This window comes from Xenopus laevis, chromosome 9_10L (genome assembly GCF_017654675.1).
Source record: "Xenopus laevis strain J_2021 chromosome 9_10L, Xenopus_laevis_v10.1, whole genome shotgun sequence".
In the NCBI taxonomy this organism is placed as follows: Eukaryota; Metazoa; Chordata; class Amphibia; order Anura; family Pipidae; genus Xenopus; species Xenopus laevis.
Window position 1 is genome coordinate 115,482,524 of NC_054387.1, and position 21,024 is coordinate 115,503,547.

The following is a 21,024-nucleotide window of genomic DNA, read 5'->3' on the forward strand; positions in this document are numbered from 1 at the left end:
ATATGGCCAAAAAATACCATATTTTATATACTGGACTTATTGCACCAGCCTAAAGTTTTAGCTTGTCAATAGCAGCAATGATCCAGGACTTCAAACTTGTCACAGGGGGTCACCATCTTGGAAAGTGTCTGTGACACTCACATGCTCAGTGGGCTCTGAGCAGCTGTTGAGAAGCTAAGCTTAGGGGTCGTTACTAATTATCCAGCAGAAAATGAGGTTGGCCTGTAATATAAGCTGATGCTACAGGGCTGATTATTAAATTCTGATGCTAATTAGTAATTATTAAATTCTGCTGCCATGTAGTAATTATCTGTATTAATTACTAATCACCCTTATATTGTGACATTTCTATTCTATGTGTACTGTATATTGTGAGTGGGTCCGTAAGCTCAGTAAGTGACAGCAGCACAGAGCATGTGCAGTGAATCAGCAGAAAAGAAGATGGGGAGCTACTGGGGCATCTTTGGAGACACAGATCTTTACTGTTAAAGGGCTGTGGTTGCCTTGGGCTGGTACAAAACATTTTTAGCCTACTTCTTTAGTTAAGCTTTAGTTCTCCTTTAAAGCTTTATATACCTATATAACTCCTTATTCAGAGTCAATCAAACATCAATGACCTGTGAGTCAGACCTGTAAATCGGATACCTGGCTATACCATAATACTGTGGGCCCTTCCACTTTACGAATGTCAGTGCACACAATCCAGAAGCTTGGTTTCTTCAAGTTCTCTATGCTTTAAAGGGGTTGTTCACCTTTAAATTAACTGTTAGTATGAAATAGAGAGTGATATTCTGAGACAATTTGCAATTGGTATTCATTTTTTATTATTTTTGGTTTTTGAGCTTTTTATTCAGCAGCTCTCCAGTTTTCAATTTCAGCAATCTATTTGCTAGGGTCCAAATTACCCTAGCAACCATGCATTGATTTGAGTGAAGAACTGGAATATGAATAGGAGAGGGACTGACGAGTAATAACAAGTAACAATAACAATACATTTGTAGCCTTAAAGAACATTTGTTTTTTTTAGATGGGGTCAGTGACCCCCATTTGAAAGCTGGAAAGATTCAGAAGAAGAAGGCAAATAATTTAAAAAACTATAAAAAATAAATAATGAAGATCAATTGAAAAGTTGCTTAAATCTGACCATTCTATAACATACTATAAATTAACTTAGGTGAACCACCTCTTTAACTTATACTGATATATTGCAATTGGCCTCTTTTAAATGGTCTGAAAAACTGGATAAAAGTAATGGGGGGAGGAATCTGACAATTCTTCTGGGCTTCACATTCCATTACTACCTGAAGAAACGTTGGTTTATAAATGTGAAACCCTATCTCATATACCGAAAAGATTGTGTCCAACCCTGCCAATTATTTATGACACTCCAGTATTACTCCCTCTACACTCCATTTTTAGTACGAGCAAAAGAATCTCCATCCTTGGTACAGTCAATAAGGAGAATTTCACATAAAGAGGATTTCACATGTTGGTTCTGTAAACTATGCAGAATTACCGTCTGACATGTTTGGTGTTTACATAGTGAATAAAGTACCCCCTATTGTAAAATATATAGTAAATAAAGTACCCCCTCTTGTAAATTATAAGGATATTATAAGTTACCGAGGAGTTTCATGACCAAGGAGGTCATGGAACTCCAAAGTAACTTCTAATATCCTCATATTTTACAACAGGGGGTACTTTATTTATTATAATACACAAATTTCAGTGAGTCATGTGACAGAAATGACATCAGAACTCACCGTTTATAAGGATATCATTTACAAGATATTCGTGGCTTTTGTGTATTATAAGGATATTATAAGTTACCGAGGAGTTCCATGACTTTTTTTACAGGTCATGGAACTCCAAGGTTACTACCAATATCCTCATATTTTCCAACAAGGGTCACTTTATTTATTATAATACACAAGTTTTAGTGAGTCATGTGACAGATATGACATCACTGCTCACCGTTTATAACTGATAACATCAGAACTCACCGTTTATAAGGATATAATTTACAAGATATTCATGGCACTTGTGTATTATAAAAAGATACAATAAGTCTTAGAAGTGGGACTTACCAAGAAGCAGAAGTACCAAGGCTGGGGTACTCCATAATCTCCAGGCATGACGGACTCCACGTACCACCCAACGAGGAAATAGAAAACAGAATCCAACAGCAGCATCTGTAAGACCTGACCCAGTGTGAAATTATCATCCACGCTGACTGGTGTAAAGAGATTGGACCACTGAGCTCCTGTACCTGCAAACACAACAAATAGAGAATTTCCAGCATCAATATGAGTAAAGAAAAACAACAATAAATGGGCAAAATGCCATCTGTAAGTAACTAGTCAAATAAATCTGCCTTATGCACAAAATATGGGGCTTGGGAGAAAATGTTATCTATAATAACTGTATTACAGGGTCATCAAACACTTACCTTTGCCTTCAAACATCCCGATGAGTTGAGCCCCCATTGCCATGCCCACATTAGAGAGAAGACACGATGACACTTTTGCACCATGATTCAACTCATCATACCATGGAGATATGAAAAAGTATGGGATGTAGGAGAGGAAATAGAGAAAGCCTCCTGCTGCAGCTGCCATATTCGCTGTAAAATAAAGAACATTTGCCTACATGAGATACTGCAAGGAAAACACATTTAGCATGAGATGGGCTTAATGAAGACTGATACAGGGGAAGGTCATACAGGTTATACGACTTTACCTCTAGAGAAGAAACTGCTGATCATGAAGCTAAAGCTGATGGTGGAGACTGTGAATGCCAAAATATAGACAAACACTAATGAGGGGTCACTGCGGGTAAGGACCGCACCTTCACTGCTGACCTGTGTGAAATAAGTGAGATGAAACATAAAACAGGGCACCGTACTGCACACACTGCTGGCCATGGAATAAGGTGTAAAAGGTTAACAGGTTACACAAAAATAAAAATGACATTATGGGGCAGATTTATTCAAATTCGAATTTTCCAATTTTTTTTAATGGTATAAACTGTCAAATTCAACTAGGGAGTTATCTAAACTCGATTCGAGTTTTTTTTTAAAAATTTCCAATTAGATTTTCGAGATTTATCACACTCTAGCCCTTAAATTCAAATTAGACTATTCGCCAACTAAAACCTGCAGAATTACTGTTTAAGTCAATGGAAGAGGTACAGGGATCAATTTGGAGATGTTTGCAGCCTTTCTGACATTCGAGTTTTTTCCGGAGAAAAAAACTAGAATCAAGTTTGATCGAATTCAAATCGAATTCGATTCAAGTTTTCGGGTCGTTTAAATTCGCCCAAGTGTTGATTTGAAATATTTTATTTGGTTTTCACATTAACCATAAATATCAACATGATAACAAATAGTATGCAGAATAAGAAGATTATTACAATGATATATTATACAGAATGTATAATTTACAATGAAGTAATATGTAAAATAAAATAGAAACTCCAAGTGTTAAAGGAGACATATGGGATAAATGAAAAAACCCTAATTTTGTAGGCAATTATAAGTAATACATAATGTTGCTTTTACAGGGTGCTAAAAATTAATATTATCTTTAAAAATAGCCCCTTTATTAAAGCTCCCTATAGATGTTCTCTGGGGTGGGAGTGTCCTAACGGTCCCTGCCAGAAGCACAGTAGGAGGGGGACAGCCAATCACAGCCCTGCAGTCACACAAGCACAGACAGGCTTTAGTTCCCTATCAGGTCCTGTTAGCTGCTGATTGGTTCCTGTCCTACAGCGCAGTGAACCGAGAGACACCAGCTCCCCTGCACAGCCTGGGAATTCAGGGAGCAGGAAGTGGAAGAGAAGGGAGAGATTATTAGGGTTTTTGTAGAAATATTCAATAAATCAGTCTGAAACACTACTTTTTAAAGCACAATTCCTCTATATCTAAATGAGTATAATGTACTGGTACAGTCTTATTTTTCACACAAAATGTCTCCTTTAAAAATTCGATTTTATTAATAAATTTTGACTAGTCCAATTTAGAATTCATAGAAGTTTAAAAAAAACTCACATGAATTCGAAATTTCACCCTTGATATATGTGCCTCGATATGTTTATACCAATATGATAAGATTTCTAATTTAACTAGGATACGCACTGTTGGTTAAAGTGGTTGTTCACCATTGAGTTAACTTTTATAATGATATAGAGAGTGATATTCTAAGACAATTTGCAATTGATTTTCATTTTTTTTTATTTGAGTTAACTTTTGAGTTATTTAGCTTTTCATTCAGCAGCTCTCCAGTTTGCAATTTCAGCAATCTAGTTGCTAGGGTCCAAATTACCCTAGCAACCATGCATTGATTTGAATAAGAGACTGTAATATTAACAGGAGAGGCCTGAATAGAAAGATGAGCAATAAAAGGTAGCAATAACAATACATTTGTAGCCTTACAGAGCATTTGTTTTTTAGATGGGGTCAGTTGCTTAGAATTGGCCATTAAATAAAATACTAAAAGTTAACTTAAAAGTGAACCACCTTTTGTTTTTGTTTTTTTGTTACTTAAACTACTAATAATCTGGACTGAATGAAAAAATGTAAATGTAAAATTTAAAAACAGAGAGTGAACCACAAGCTGATGCAAGGATTTCTGGATATAGATAATGCATCTTGCACTATGTCAACACAAGCAGATCGTAGATGGACAGAGAGCTTGCTTGACTTTTACTGCACAGCACGTTCTCAGTAGTAAATCGCAGAAGATCAACTCACCCCCATAAGCATTTAAGAAATCATACTAATATTCCAGTGACCACTGTCTATAAGGGACGTTATAGCCTCTGCTATATATCTATATAATACACAAGAGCCGTGATTATCCAGTAAATTATATCCTTATAAACGGTGCTTAGTGATGTCATCGCTTATAATCGGAGCTTAGTGATGTCATTTCCGTCACATGACTCGCTGAAACTTCTGTATTATTATAAATAAAGTGCCCCCTGTTGCAAAATATGAGGATATTAGAAGTCACCCATGACCTGTACAATGCTCGGTAACTTATAATATCTTTATATTTTACCTTATTCACTATATAATATATATTCACTGCATGAGAAAAGGCAATTGCTGTCTATAAACCACATCAGCCCTTTAAGGAAACACACAGCGGTTGCTGTATTGATCCATATTCAGGATGAAGATAAAACGTTTCCTACTTCGGCAGTGAGGTTTCTGTTTCAGCCTTCTCTAAGGGCAGAGACACATGCTGCAATCGGGGGAGAGTAGTCGCCTGGTGACTAATCTCCCCAAACTGCCTCCCGCTGGCTAGAATGTAAATCGTCGGCAGGATGGCAACCAGCGTGCTTCGTTTTTCGAAGTCGCCCGAAGTTGCCTTATGAAGAAACTTCGGGCGACTTCAGAAAACGAAGCGCTCAGAGTGCCATCCCTTCGGCGATTTTCATTCTAGCTGGCAGGGAAGGCAGTTCGGGGAGATTAGTTCCCCCGAAGAAGAGGAGATTTGTCGCTGGGGCGACTAATCTCCCGAATCTGCCTGTGTGCCCTGACCCTTAGGGGCCGATATACTAATATTCATATTTCGTTAGTTTCCCACAAACACTAATATCAATCTTCGCTATCTAAAAGCAGTCGAGGTCATGAAGAAGTTAATGGAATTTGTCCTTTTTCAATCTAATCTAATCTCCCTGAATCTGCCCGTGTGTCTCTGCCCTAAATGAGAGATATAAACGATAAACAAGAGAGAGACGTGATTGGCCGTGCTGCAGAATAGCTTTCCCCTGCTCTGATTTTCTCAGCTGGACAAATGGGAACTTATGTGCAAAATACTGCTGACACAGAATATTCAGAAGCACAGAGGGGTTGTTCACCCTCCAAACACTTTTTTTCAGTTCAGTTGTTTTCAGATTGTTCCCCAGAAATAAAGACTTTTTTCGCTTACTTTCCATTATTTATTTCTTACTGTTTTTCCTAAAATCTAAGATTAAAGTTGAATGTTCGTGTCTCTGGTGTTTGAGTCTGGCAGCTCAGTAATTCAGGTGCAGATTCTAAATTGTTACAATTTTACATTTGGTTGATACATTTCTCAGCAGTATTAGCAACAATTCTAAAAGCTGTCTAATGAAACTCAGGGATTCTGCTCAACAGGGACAAAGATAAGAAATGTATCAACTAAATGTATCAATTTAGAACAGTTTACAGGGTCAGCGACCCCCTCCCCCTCCTAGAGCTGCTTTAGAAGGTGAAAAATGACACTTTACACCTCAATATTAGAAAAACAGTCACACATAGAAAATAGAAAGTAATTGGAAAAATGATTTATTTCTGGTGATCTATCTGAAAACATCTAGTTGTTGGAAGGTGAACAACCCTTTTAACGGCTGCCTTCGTTATGTCTTCCATTTAACACACCCTGTTATCCCAATAACAAACAAGAATTTTAATTAAATCAATCTCTATGCGAAGTCACTTGCATAAGAAAATCACAAGACTTTGGGACGTCAACAGTTTACAAAGACGGGGAGGGCAATGTTTGCTAGGTATGTAAGGAAATGGCTACACAGGTTGCCAAAACTGGTAAACTACGCCTCCCAGAGATTGTAGATCACAAATGAACACGTCTAGTATGTTATAGAATGGCTAATTATAAGCAGCTTTTCAATTGGCCTTCATTTATTATTTTTTATAGTTTTTGGATGATTTGCCTTTTTCTTCTTACTCTTTCCAGCTTTCATATGGGGGTCACTGACCCCATCTAAAAATAAATGCCCTGTAAGGCTACAAATGTATTGTTATTGCTACTTTTTAATACAAATCTTTCTATTCAGGCTCTCTTCTTTTCATATTCCAGTCTCTTATTCAAATCAATGTGTGGTTGCTAGGGTAATTTGGACCCTAGCAGCCAGATTACTGAAATTGCTGCTGAACAAAAAACTAACTCAAAAACCACAAATAATATAAATTGAAGACCGATTGCAAATTGTCACAGAATATCACTCTCTACATCATACTTAAGGGGCATGTTTACTAACATTGGAGATAAATATCTGGAGATATTTCTGGAGATGTTGCCCATGGCAACCAATCAGATCTTTGCTTTTATTTTCTAAGTTATAGGTGGCTGTTTAAATCTAATTGTTGATTGGCTGCCATGGGCAACATCTCCAGAAATCTCTCCAGATATTTATCTCCAATGTTAGTAAACATGTCAAAAGTTAATTTAAAAGTGAACAACTTCTTGAAAGGTCATTCCTGCAGGGCACTGAACACCTGATTGGGTAGTCATTAAAGGGGAAGGAAACCTAGTCGGCGCAAACCCCCCACCCCCCTCCCATTTGTTGCCCACCCTCCCTCCCTCCTCCCCCCTGGCCTACCCCTCCCGCTGGGCAAATGCCCCTAACTTGTTGCTTACCCTTCTGCGCAGGTCCAGTCCACGGAGTTCACAGGCACCATCTTCTTCCACGGGATCTTCTTCCTGCTTTGACCGGCGCATGCGCAGTAGGATCATTTCGCCGGTACGATCTACTGCGCATGCGCGTGACTTTTGGCGCATGTGCAGTAGATCCGTACTGGCGAAATGATCCTACTGCGCATGTGCCAAAACGCCTTTCACAGCAGGAAGAAGATTGTGTGGAAGAAGATGTCGTCTGTGAACTCACTGGACTGGACCTGCGCAGAAGGGTAAGTAACAAGTTAGGGGCATTTGCCCAGCGGGACGGGTAGGCCAGGGGGGAGGGGGGTGGGGGGTTTGCGCCGACTAGGTTTCCTTCCCCTTTAAATACAGTGGTACCTTGCACCTGTATGCATTGCATTCTGCACTCAATACTGCACTAAAGGCACAACTTGCACAAGGGTAAAGGGCAAAGCTGCTCTACACGGGTACAAATTCTGGGTGTAATGTACGCTGATGCTTGCATGCTCAATTGATACATAAGGCTGCAAGCAAAGCAATACAGGGTTATGGAAGATAGCTCATAGTACAAGTTGATCCAGGGACTAGTCAGATTGTCATATTGGAGTCAGGAAGGAATTTTTTGGAGGCAAATTGGAGAGGCTTCAAATTGGGTTATTTTGCCTTCCTCTGGATCAACTAGGCAGGTTATATATAGATTTAAGGTTGAACTTGATGGACGTGTCTTTTTTCGGTCTAACTCACTATGTTACCATGTTACGGAATGGTTGTCTCCCAAAGACTCCATTTTATCCAAATTTTTAAAAAATAATTTCCCTTTTCTGAATTAGTAAAACAGTACCTTGTACTTGATCCAAACTAAGATATAATTAATCCTTATTGGAAGCAAAACCAGCCTATTGGGTTAATTTATTGCCTACATCATTTTCTAGTAGCCTTAAGGTATGAAGATCCAAATTATGGAAAGATCAGTTATCCGGAAAACCCCGGGGCCTGCGCATTTAGGATAACAGATCTGATACGTGAACCTATTTACAAATGTAGCAGGCTTAATTGTATGAACACTCTTTGCATCAATACAGTTGATACTATCAAGGAGAACCTATTGATACAAACCTGGATACACAGCAGCAAAGTGACAAAGAAGACAGACACCAGAAGTAGGAGGAAGAAATGGATGAACCAGGCAGTGGAGTGAAGCCAGGAACTGAGCCCCATGACCCGCATGTACTCCTGTGTGTGAGAAATAAACATGTCACAAATGTACATACAACACTCTCGGGTTGTTAAAAATCTTAAAAATCTTAATCTTAAAAATCTTAAATAAGTACTTTAATAAAAGTAAACATAAAGTTAATGAGACAATGAATGATAGAAAAGGAAATAACTATATAACAACTGTGTAACCAACTGCTTCTAGCAAGAGCACTGACCACCACTTAGCTTTTCCCATGCAGCAGTCAGGGTGTCTGTACCTTTAATTTTCTCTCCTTCTCTATTACCAGCGCACGCACAATGCTTAACGAGGTGTAGGTGAAGCTGAGCATTAGGAGCAACGGGAGTTGGTTCTGTATAGCCAGGATGAAGAGGTCATTAACATAGGGGGGATAAGGGAAGCGCCGTATGGCCACATCGATGGTGTCCAATAGCGAACGGCCACTCTCGTTGGCGTGATACCACATAATGGCACGATCGACTGCATGCTGCATGGCCAGGAAGCCCTCCCGCTGGTACCCTGAATACAAAAACAGCAAGTATGTGAGTTAGGTGGAGCTTCTAGAAAAACTTTGCTTTTCCACTGTTAAAAGGGTGGTTCACCTTGAAGTTAACTTTTAGTATGTTATAGAATGGCTAATTCTAAGCAACGTTTCAGTTGGCCTTCATTTTTTCTTTTTTTTTTTATAGTTTTTGATTAATTTGCCTTTTTCTTCTGATTCTTTCCAGCTTTCAAATTGGGGTCACTGACCCCATCTAAAAACAAATGATCTATAAGCCTACAAATGCATTGTTATTGCTACTTTTATTACTCATTCAGGCCTCTCCTATTCATATTTCTATCTCTTTTTTACATCAGTGCATTGCTGCTAGGGTAATTTGGACCCTAGCAACCAGATTGCTGAAATTGCAAACTGGAGAGCTGCTGAATAAAAAGTTAAAATAACTCAAAAAACACAAATAACAGGTACAGGTATTAGAGACAATCACAACTTTTAGTAAAAGTACCTGGTGTGCCTCCAGTCTCGTCTCCTGCCTCACGTGGCCCAGGCAGCTGGAAAAGCGGGTACAGATATCGGGTGTGCCAGTTCCTGTCCACATTGGGGTTAAGCCCCGTCTGCTCGCTCATGGGGGCATTTCGTGGGCTGTATTTGAACCGCAGCCTGTAACGGACCTGTAACAGTAAATAAAAAAAAATAAAAAAGTGTTCTACATGGCAGATAAGCCAAAACAATGTTGATTCCTGTTGGCATCTCATGAAGGTAATGATAAAAGCCATTAAAGGAACAGTTCAGTGTACAAATAAAACTGGCTAAATAGATAGTCTGTGCAAAAAAAAACAAACTATTTCTAATATAGTTAGTTAGACAAAAATATAATGTATAAAGGCTGGAGTGACTGGATGTCTAACATAATAGCTTGAACACTACTTCCTGCTTTTCAGCTCTTTAACTCTGAATTAGTCAGCGACTTTAAGGGGGGTCACATGGCACATAACTGTTTAGTGAGTTTGCAATTGATCCTTGATTCAGCTCAGATTCAAAAGCAACAGTTATGACTCATGTGCCCCCCTCAAGTCACTGATTGGCCACTGCCTGGTAACCAATCAGTAAAAACCAAGAGAGCTGCAAAGCAGGAAGTAGTATTCTGGCTATTATGTTGGACATCCAGTCACTCCAGCCTTCATACATTACATTTTTGGCTATCTAACTAGATTAGAAACATTTATTATTTTGCACATACAGTCTTTTTACCCAGTTTTTATTTTTTACCCTGAATAATGCAACCTTTAATGCAAAGATAAGATAAGATTAATGAATAATGCAACCTTTAATGCAAAGCCTAGGGGGGTTACCTGCAGTGGCAAGGGGTCATCACTGTGGTTAAAATGGTGTTCAAAGACCACGGCTGCCAGGATTTTGCCTGAATGGTTGTTGTGCCGGATGTAGTCTTCAAAATCCTCTTCTGTGGGGAATCCTCGAGCTGAAAGTTAAAAGGGTAGATTATACAATGATTGTGAATGAAAAGCTGCCCATACACAATTGTGGCATGAAGCAGGACACTACTTACGATCACTATCGAGGAAAAGCTTCTGTCCTACTTCCGTGACAATTTCGTTGGCAGCTGTGCTATGAGAAGGCACATACGCCAGCTCCCATGGTCTTGGGCCTGGGATAAACGGTAGGTATGGGAAAGGAATTTCTTTATACAGGGTGGCATTGGGGTAGGTAACAGACTGGACTCTGTGCCGAAGTGCAATTAAGATGGCGGAAAAAAGGAGGGGCAGGGCCAGCTCGATCACGGTCACCAGGACTTGTCGCTTCTGTAGCACAAAGGAAGATACATGAAAACATTTGTTTTTTAAACTGTGCACCAGCTTTGTATATTCCTACCAAATGCGTCCCTTCTGATTTGTGTACCACACCATCCATTTATTCCGTATCATTCTGTCTCCTCCAGAAGGTGGCGTTGCTAGACTGTCCTAGCTCAGTGGTTCCAAGAGGAGCCCGATGCAATGGATGCCAATCATGACCACAGAAGTTTTTGTATGCCAACACTATTTTTTTTATATACCAGAGAGCAGCTGGAAGTGTTTTTTTAATTAAAAGAGGCACAGATTCCACAGGAGGAGGAAGTAATTCTTCCCCATCACCAACAATTAGTATTCGTCCATCTAGAATATGCCTTTTTTTGGTCTTCGGTACTCAAAAGGGATATTATTGAAACAGAGAAAGTACAATGAAGGGCAGCTAAGCGAGTAAAGGGAATTGAAGGTCTCAATTAGGGAAGACTGGCCAAATTGGAATTGTTTACAATGGAAAGGGAGTGGTTTAGGGGAGATAAGATAATGATATATAATATATACGGGGACCATGCAATAAACTCCCTGATTCTTTATTCACTAGTAGATCCTTCTAGAAGTTGTTGTACTGGCTGATACATTAGACAGTCTCAAGAATGGGTTGGGAGCCTTCTTAGCTAGTGAGGAAATATAAGATGACTGAAGTTAACTCTAAGGTTTCACATGGACAATATGGTTGAATTTGATGGACTTTATCAACTTTGTCTTTATTCAACCTCATCTACTAAGTAATCTGGTCTTTAAACATGTAATATACTGGATAATAAAAGGCACAGTGGCTGATCAGTTACCACTGCAGTAGGTTTCCAGTTTCCTTCCAAACTCCAAATACAAATGAGCAGGTTAATTGGCTCCAGGTGAAATGAAGCCGTGTGTGTATGAATGGGATGGGGACTTTAGATGATGAGCAGGGGCTGTTGTGAATAGTGAACACATGTGTCAGTGCTATATGTAAATTATAATAATTGTACCACAATAAGGGAAATCATGGGCAGCACTGGATGGAACGCAATGAATATACCTGAAGCTATACACTACATAGGGTGACTCCAACAACCATGTTTTCATGGGCCATTTTTGGATAATGATGGGGTGGGCCTGGGCACAAGCAGTCTGAAGGCTCTAGCTGTGTTCATCATGCTCTTCTAGCTCCCTACTTCCTTATGAGTAGTTAATGCTAATTAGTCTCATGTGGCTGAAGACACAAGCTTTTTGCTGTGGCTGAATTCATTTGGGTTTGTTTTTGCTTCCTGTTGATCGCAGTGTGGATTGCTGCAAGCTGGAAGCACACATAGCTGCATATTGAACTCATAACTGTTATAGTTCTGCCACTAAGGATACCCATTGTGATCAAATGGAAGCGTAGGATGACAACAACCTTAGAACCTTTTTTCTTAAGCTTGGGTCCCCACCTATTGCAGAACTACGAGCTCTAGCGTGCCTTTATCATTGATTCAATGTTGAAAGTAATGGGAGGTGTAGTCCTATAACCTCTGTGGAGGCAAAGCCTTAGAGGGAGAATGCATTTCAGAAGTGCCCACTCCTGGAAGTAACACAGAAGGTGGAGGTCCATGCACCCACCTCAAGATTCCCTCTACTGTCACATTCATGCATCCCTCTATCCTTAATATTTATACACCACATACTTGCTATCTCTTTATTTGCATGGACAGGCACTAAGGGCCACAAATATAAACACACATAGCACCACATTGCCATGATTTTTTACCTGCAGGATGTAATTCTTCCACAGAAGAAGCCCCAGTTGTCTAAACACGGCCATCTTGTAAGTGGGACCCAGGAACTGGGACAGCTGCAATACATAAAGGCAACAGCTGAAACAAATATGTTAACAGGGCAGGCGGGTATCAGCCAAGGCAGACGGTTATCAGTCAGGGCAGGCGGGTATCTGTCAGGTCAGGCGGGTATCAATCATGGCTGGTCAGTTTCACTTAGGGCAGCTGGGTATCAGCCTGGGCAGGCCCGATATCAGTGAGGGCAGGCCGGTATAAATTAGGGCAGGCGGGTATCAGTCAGGGCTGGAGGGTATCAGTCACGGCAGGCGGGTATCAGTCAGGGCAGGCGGGTATCAGTCAGGGCAGGCGGGTATCAGTCAGGGCAGGCGGGTATCAGCCAGGGCAGACGGTTATCAGTCAGGTCAGGCGGGTATCAATCATGGCTGGTCAGTTTCACTTAGGGCAGCTGGGTATCAGCCTGGGCAGGCCCGATATCAGTGAGGGCAGGCCGGTATAAATTAGGGCAGGCCGGTATCAGTCAGGGCAGGCCGGTATCAGTCAGGGCAGGCCGGGATCAGTCAGGGCAGGAGGGTATCAGTCACGGCAGGCGGGTATCAGTCACGGCAGGTGGGTATCAGTCACGGCAGGCGGGTATCAGTTAGGGCAGACAGGTATCAGTCATGGCCGGTGGGCATCAGTCAGGGCAGACGGGTATCAGCTAGGGCAGACCCTGTATCATTGCAGCCCATTATATTTCAGTGAAGGTATCCTCAGAATTGCCACTGTGTTGGCAGCCTGCCTCACATACTTACCCTTTGGATATACACATGTATCACTGTTCCTAAAGAGCCAAATATGCAGATGACCAGAAGCTTTCAATCTAATGTATGGTAAGGGGCAAAATACTCCTATCTAAAATAAATTGTGGGGTGAGGGGGTGGATATCCATCCACAGGTCAGCCTTAGAGATACCCTAACTGGTTGTTGCTCCCAGTGGCCTCAAAGCCAGTGCTTATTCTTTAATTCCAGGCCTATAGGCAAGTTTTGGTTGCATAAAAACAAGATGAACTGCCAAACAGAGCCTCCTGTAGGCTGGCAATCCACAAATATCCAATCATATCTTTTATTTGCCCCCCCCCCGGAACTTTGCTCATGCTTGTGTTGCTCAAAACATTTTACATTTGAATGTGGTCTCCTGCTCTAGGAGAATGGGAAAAATAACAAAAATCAAATCAACTAATTATTTCACCTTTTTTAATAAAAATAAACCAGGAAGAACCATTTTTCTGTACAAGGAAATGTTTCACTGCTTTTTTTTTTAACAAACAAAAAACAGGTTTTACACATTCCTACATAGTTTATGTCTCTGCCTGATTGATTGGGTACACCTTACAGTACCCTAAGTTCTTCTCTTGGTGCTCAGTGATAGAGGAATCGGCCACCTCACTTGTAGGATATAAAGAAATTCACCGGCACACAAGATGTGCTTTAGCAGGGCAAGCCCTTGCAATTTTATTAATACAATGTGCAACGTTTCAGGGATATGACAAAGGGAAGTGTACCCGAAACATTGCACATTGTATAATAAAATAAAACTGCAAGGGCTTTCCCTGCTAAAGCACGTCTTGTGTGCCGGTGAATTTCTTCACATCATTAAAACCAGCCTGCTCAAGTCCGGCACTAGTCTATACCCACACAAGACTTATGACCAGCTGGGACCAGTCAACACAGAGGTGTTGGCACTAAAAAAAAACTAAATAAGTAGGGTAGAGATGTTGTACATTATGTTTTGGGCATCTGTAACAGTACAAGGGAACAACAGTTTAATTAATGTGAAAAAACACTGAAATGAAAAAAAGGAAGGCGAGAAAACATGTTCTAATAATGGGAGGCTTTGGCTTTTGGGCCAAGTTAAAAAAAAAAAAAACATTGGACCCAGGGCCCCCCATAAAAGTTTTTTTAAAAAAGCACTGGTGCCAGGGCCCCACTTACAAGTAAAAAAAAAATTGGGGCCCCAAAGAATATTTTTTTAAAAAAACATTGGCGCCAGGGCCCCCCTTACAAGTTAAAAAAAAATTGGGGCCCTAAACAATATTTTTTAAAAAAACATTTGGTGCCAGAGCCCCCCTTACAAGTAAAAAAAAAATAGACCCCCAAAGAACATTTTTTAAAAAGACATTGGTGGCAGGGGAGTATTAAAATAATACATTGGTGGCCAGGGGATTAAAAAAAAAAGCCACAAAGGTGTTCAGAGGAATTGAACTCGTGGCTTCAGGACTTTAACTTTGTGTCCTTTTGTGACTTTGGGTCTTTTCGCAGCTTCAGGACTTCAATCTCGGCTGATTTCGTGACTTAGGGTCTTTTTTTCGGCTATTTTTAAGACTTCGGGTCTTTTCGTCGCTTCGGCTATTTTCAAGACTTTGGGTCATTCCGCTGCTTCGGAACTTCGGCTATTTTCAAGACTTTGGATCTTTTCGCCGCTTCGAGACTTTGGCTATTATCAAGACTTCGGGTCTTTTCGTCTCTTCGGCTATTTTAAAGACTTCGGGTCATTTCGCTGCTTTCGGAACTTCAGCTATTTTCAAGACTTCGGGTCTTTTTGCCACTTCGGGACTTCAGCTATTTTCAAGACTTCGGGTCTTTTTGCCGCTTCGGGACTTTGGCTATTTTCAAGACTTCGTGTCTTTTCGTTGCTTCGGCTATTTTCAAGACTTCAGGTCATTTCACTGCTTCGGGACTTCGGCTATTTTCAAGACTTCGGGTCTTTTCGTAGCTTCGGGACTTCGTCTATTTTCAAGACTTTGGGTCTTTTCCCCGCTTCGGGACTTCGGCTATTTTCGCGGCTTCGGAATTTCGGCTGTGCGGCTTTTCCGCACTTCCGCATTTCAGCTGTTCGGGACTTTGGAAGGAGGTGGCACGGCTTCGGCGCTGTCAAGGGGAACCGGCTCTTTTGAAAAGTTCAGCACTGCCGAGCCCCCCTACAGGACCGGACCACTTGTACCCCCTGTGCCCCCCTGATGGCGGCCCTGATAATTTTATATAAACAAAGTGCTGCACAGCCATAGGGGCAGCCATTGAAATCAAAGGTTACATAACAGATAAGTAGGGATGGGCGAATTTTTTCGCCTAAAAAATGACGTCAAAAGACTTGTATGGCGGCATGCGTCAAAACAATTTCACCGCACGACAACATTTTTTGACGCCTATAGACTTTGAATGCCGTCTGCGACATTTCGCTGGCGGCGAATATTTTGCAAAACGAAACAGGTCAAATTCGCCCATCCCTACAGATAACAGATGCATTCTGCTGAATAACATTGTATTCTATTACAGAGATTATCTGCTAAGTAACCTGTGCCTTTTCTAATTTTTTAGCTGCGCCATGGCTACACAGCACTGTAGTAGTCTTTCTAAAGCAAACACATAACTTTTACCAATGCAGGCCAACAGTACCTTATATTTTAATTACTCTTAAACGCTTTTACTTTTTGGTGTTACTGTTCCTTTAAACATATACACCAATAACAAAACATGAAATTAAAACAATTCCTCCACCAATGAGAAAAGAGGAAACTTTTTTAACCCAAAGGAAAAAAAAGTGAAAGAAGTCTCTGTTAGCCTAATGATATCATAGTGTTCTTTCAATCACTTACCCTAGACAAGGTGCCAGGTAGCTGCACAGCGGCAAGGTCAACAGAAAAAGAACCCAAAAAAAACCCGTCCACACTTGTGAAACGTGTTGAGCTAGGGTTGTACATCACCCCCTAATTGTCCCACTCTGTCTGTGTGAGATGTTCTTTAGCTGCTGTATCAATAACAGGTCTCTCATTCATCCCCCAAACCCCAGATTGCTTCATCCTCTAATGGCGCAGAGCTTTGCCTTTATCTTTGATCCTTGTTTAAGAAATCCTGGAGGTGCTTGATTTCTGCACACATTGAGTCAATACTTGCCTCTCCCTTAAGTGTCCTAGAAGTTTTCCTTGTAGAGTGGATGGGGGCATTTTTGCAGGGGGGATGGTGACGCAGATCAGCAGTGTCGCAACGTCTGGGTGCCACGATGCAGGGTGCTGCCAATTAATGGCCTTTCATGTTACGCTAAGAAGTTATACACTTCTAAATACTAGGGAAACGCAATGCTCTGCAGAAAGGGACATTCTATGTAGTTTTGCAATATACTTCCTTTACATTAATTACACAGTACAGAATGATTGGAACAATGGGTTGGGACCCGAACTTGGGTCCTTTTGCCAAAAGGTCCCCATGAACCCCTTAAATAGCGCAAAAGTCCCTGCTCCAACAGTAATTAAAATCAGGTGCATAACCCAATGTTTAATGGGGTGAAGCAGACTCGCAGAATTTGCCTTTTGGATAAATGGAACAGCCCAGGGAACTTTCTACATGCCACAAAAATGTTTATTAAATATAAGACTAGAACATTTAGTTAGGCACACAGGATCCCTGAGAAACAGGGCTGTATATCATCCTCGGCACCAGACATAGATGGTACCAGCCCCCAAATGGTGAATGTGTTGTATGGTTTCCATACACATCTGCAGATAGCCCAGAGACAAGCTAACCCGCCTGCGGCTTCATCGCAATCTCTGGGGGCGAACGGGACATTTAAAAAAAAAAAAAAATTATATATTGGCACCAGAGCGCCCCCTTAAAGCGGCATCCCAGGCACAAGCCCTCGAGTTCCTATATATAAATATGGCCCTGCAGGGAACATGATGGTGGTGCTGTTTTTTCCCTCAAGAGAAGCACTTGCTGACGTTGGTTACCAGCACATACCGGACCACACTCCGTAGATTGATGTAGTAAAAAAGTATTTATTTAAGCAAAAAACATCACAGCAAATGCCTTTCCCGTTTGTGCCTTAGTGGCACTTAGTCATAGGCACGAAACGTGTGGGGCTTTTGCTATGATGTTTTTTGCTTAAATAAATAATTTTTTACTACATCAATCTTGTGGTCCGGTATGTGCCAGCCCTTCATTATCTATTTGCACTGTTTGCCTCCCTGAGCGGAGGGTCTGGGGCTTGAGCACCTGGACCCCCCTTCTATTTGGGTAAGTTAACCCCAATTTATACTGTACTCAACACTGAATACCTCTATTTGTTATAAACCCCTTGAGGTGAAAAACAATGTTTATTTGACACGAGCAACGTGGTTTATGAAGTCACAAAGCCGTCATCCCCATATGTAAAAAAGTTTTTATAGACTTTTAAAAAGGCAGATACCAGTGAAAGAGCGCAGAGATATCCGTCCACAACACAGAAAAACAAAGGACTGCTCTTACAGCCAAGCAGGTGGCTCTGCCTCAACAACAGGGTACTAGTGACCAAGGCTAGCTTGAAAACATAATCCATCCAAGTCAGGAGGCTGACAGGGAAATCTGCATACACAGAATCTTATCTTTAAGTTCTAAATTTCAGGGACAAAGGTGGTAAATATTTTGCATCCCTCCCACCTTGCTGACGGACAGCAAAGTTGTTCTCTCCTAATATCAGAGACCATGTTACTTGTGCAGATGGTACTAAACTGTCCATAATTAGCGGCCAGTCTCGCTCCTTTCTATAGGCTGCAATGGAAAATGCCCAAATTCTGCTCCGAGCTATGGAAAAAACGTCGCTGTTTTGAAAATGTGATCATAAATTGTGGAAGTATATTAATATAGGGACAGATGTGCAATAAATAACGAGAACTCAGAGTTCTCTGCTCAAAGAGACGGGAGTTGCATATATTCTAGTACAGGTATGAGATCCGATATCCGGAAACCCGTTATCCAGAAAGTTCCGAATTATGGAAAGGCCGTCTCCCATAGACTCCATTATAATCAAATAATCCAAATTTTTAAAAATAATTCCCCTTTTCTCTGTAATAATAAAACAGTACCTTGTACTTGATCCCAACTAAGATATAATTCATCCTTATTGGAGGCAAAACCAGTCTATTGAGTTTGTTTAACGTTTAAATGATTTTCTAGTAGACTTAAGCCGGTATGAAGATCCAAATTACCTGTACCTGCATAAATTGTTGGGATAGAAAAAGCAGCATGGCAACTTTCACCCACAAACACCTCATTTTTATTTCTCTCCGTTTATAGCTGAAATGTTCTGCAGATCTCTAGCAAGCATTTCATAAATATCTGATGCATATACCCTGCAGGGAAGAATAACTTAGCCAGCTAGTACTTACCCCCGGCACTGCAGCTTCTTCTATGACTCTTGCACATACACTGACCTACACACACTATACTCAAGTCTCTAAATCATGCCCAAGCCAAAGCCAGGTTGCCTAACCTTCTATCAATCATTCCAGAATAGAACTACATCTTACCTCCAAACAATACCCCACTGTACGTTGTGATAGGACAGTCTGATATCAATCACAGGCACTCCAGGTATTACACCAGAGGCTTTACATCACGATTGGCTAATATGGAAGGAATCAAACAGTAGCACATTCTATAGGAAGGTGCAATGAGGAAGGAATGTTTAGTGAGAGTGTTAGCAAATCCATTGCACTTTAGCTCTTTTGAAGTTGAGAGTTTAAGAGGTTGTAGTAATACAGTGGTGTGAAAAACTATTTGCCCCCTTCCTGATTTCTTATTCTTTTGCATGTTTGTCACACAAAATGTTTCTGATCATCAAACACATTTAACTATTAGTCAAAGATAACACAAGTAAACACAAAATGCAGTTTTTAAATGAGGGTTTTTATTATTTAGGGAGAAAAGAAATCCAAACCTGTGTGAAAAAGTAATTGCCCCCTGAACCTAATAACTGGTTGGGCCACCCTTAGCAGCAATAACTGCAATCAAGCGTTTGCGATAACTTGCAACGAGTCTTTTGCAGCGCTCTGGAGGAATTTTGGCCCACTCATCTTTGCAGAATTGTCGTAATTCAGCTTTATTTGAGGGTTTTCTAGCATGAACCGCCTTTTTAAGGTCATGCCACAACATCTCAATAGGATTCAGGTCAGGACTTTGACTAGGCCACTCCAAAGTCTTCATTTTGTTTTTCTTCAGCCATTCAGAGGTGGATTTGCTGGTGTGTTTTGGGTCATTGTCCTGCTGCAGCACCCAAGATCGCTTCAGCTTGAGTTGACGAACAGATGGCCGGACATTCTCCTTCAGGATTCTTTGGTAGACAGTAGAATTCATGGTTCCATCTATCACAGCAAGTCTTCCAGGTCCTGAAGCAGCAAAACAACCCCAGACCATCACACTACCACCACCATATTTTACTGTTGGTATGATGTTCTTTTTCTGAAATGCTGTGTTACTTTTACGCCAGATGTAACGGGACGCGCACCTTCCAAAAAGTTCAACTTTTGTCACAAGGTATTTTCCCAAAAGTCTTGGCAATCATTGAGATGTGTTTAGGCAAAATTGAGACGAGCCTTAATGTTCTTTTTGCTTAAAAGTGGTTTGCGCCTTGGAAATCTGCCATGCAGGCCGTTTTTGCCCAGTCTCTTTCTTATGGTGGAGTCGTGAACACTGACCTTAATTGAGGCAAGTGAGGCCTGCAGTTCTTTAGATGTTGTCCTGGGGTCTTTTGTGGCCTCTCGGATGAGTTGTCTCTGCGCTCTTGGGGTCATTTTGGTCGGCCGGCCACTCCTGGGAAGGTTCACCACTGTTCCATGTTTTTGCCATTTGTGGATAATGGCTCTCACTGTGGTTCGCTGGAGTCCCAAAGCTTTAGAAATGGCTTTGTAACCTTTGAAATTGAACTCAGGTGTGATAAACCACGGTTAAGTTATTTTTTTGACAAGGGGGGCAATCACTTTTTCACACAGGCCCATGTAGATTTGGAGTTTTTTTTCCTCCCTTAATAATGTAAACCTTCATTTAAAAACTGCATTTTGTGTTCAATTATGTTATCTTTGACTAATAGTTAACGGTTTTTGATGAGCAGAAACATTTAAGTGTGACAAACATGCAAAAGAATAAGAAATCAGGAAGGGGGCAAATAGTTTTTCACACCACTGTACATCTTTATATGACATTATTATTATTAGATATATATATATTTATATAGAGCTGACATATTACACAGCACTTTATAGAGATTATACATCATACACATCAGTCCTTGCCTAGATCTCTGGCTGGAATCAAACCTAGAACGCCAACTGCTACACCACTATGTTCTAATGATCTTTGTTGTCTCCAGTCCTCAAACATCCCAATACAGTTGTAAATTAAGAGCTTTTATTAAGCCAATTTTAATTATGTAAAAGTTGTCAGTAGAACTGCTTATTGAGACCTGAATTTCTATTCTTTATTCTCAGGCCCTAGTATG

The 21,024-nt window shown here is 40.8% G+C and overlaps 1 protein-coding gene across 3 annotated transcripts in view; it reads right to left on the bottom strand.

Moving 5' to 3' along the window:
* The window catches only part of abca3.L (ATP binding cassette subfamily A member 3 L homeolog), a 42,116-nt gene that overhangs the window by 12,044 nt on the left and 9,048 nt on the right, over positions 1-21,024 (bottom strand). The window contains exons 1-10 of one of the 3 annotated variants that reach the window (XM_041577380.1): positions 16,373-16,647; positions 12,713-12,796; positions 10,692-10,944; positions 10,477-10,604; positions 9,630-9,795; positions 8,882-9,141; positions 8,523-8,639; positions 2,740-2,860; positions 2,450-2,623; positions 2,088-2,269 (exon numbers count right to left, since the gene is read on the bottom strand). In XM_041577380.1, coding sequence (XP_041433314.1) covers positions 2,088-2,269; positions 2,450-2,623; positions 2,740-2,860; positions 8,523-8,639; positions 8,882-9,141; positions 9,630-9,795; positions 10,477-10,604; positions 10,692-10,944; positions 12,713-12,796; positions 16,373-16,477 — 1,590 coding nt within the window. In that variant the 5' untranslated portion in view covers positions 16,478-16,647. Of the gene's footprint in view, positions 1-2,087; positions 2,270-2,449; positions 2,624-2,739; positions 2,861-8,522; positions 8,640-8,881; positions 9,142-9,629; positions 9,796-10,476; positions 10,605-10,691; positions 10,945-12,712; positions 12,797-16,372; positions 16,648-21,024 lie in introns of those variants that run through there. The other 2 variants (XM_018236495.2, XM_041577381.1) reach the window with 2 other exon arrangements.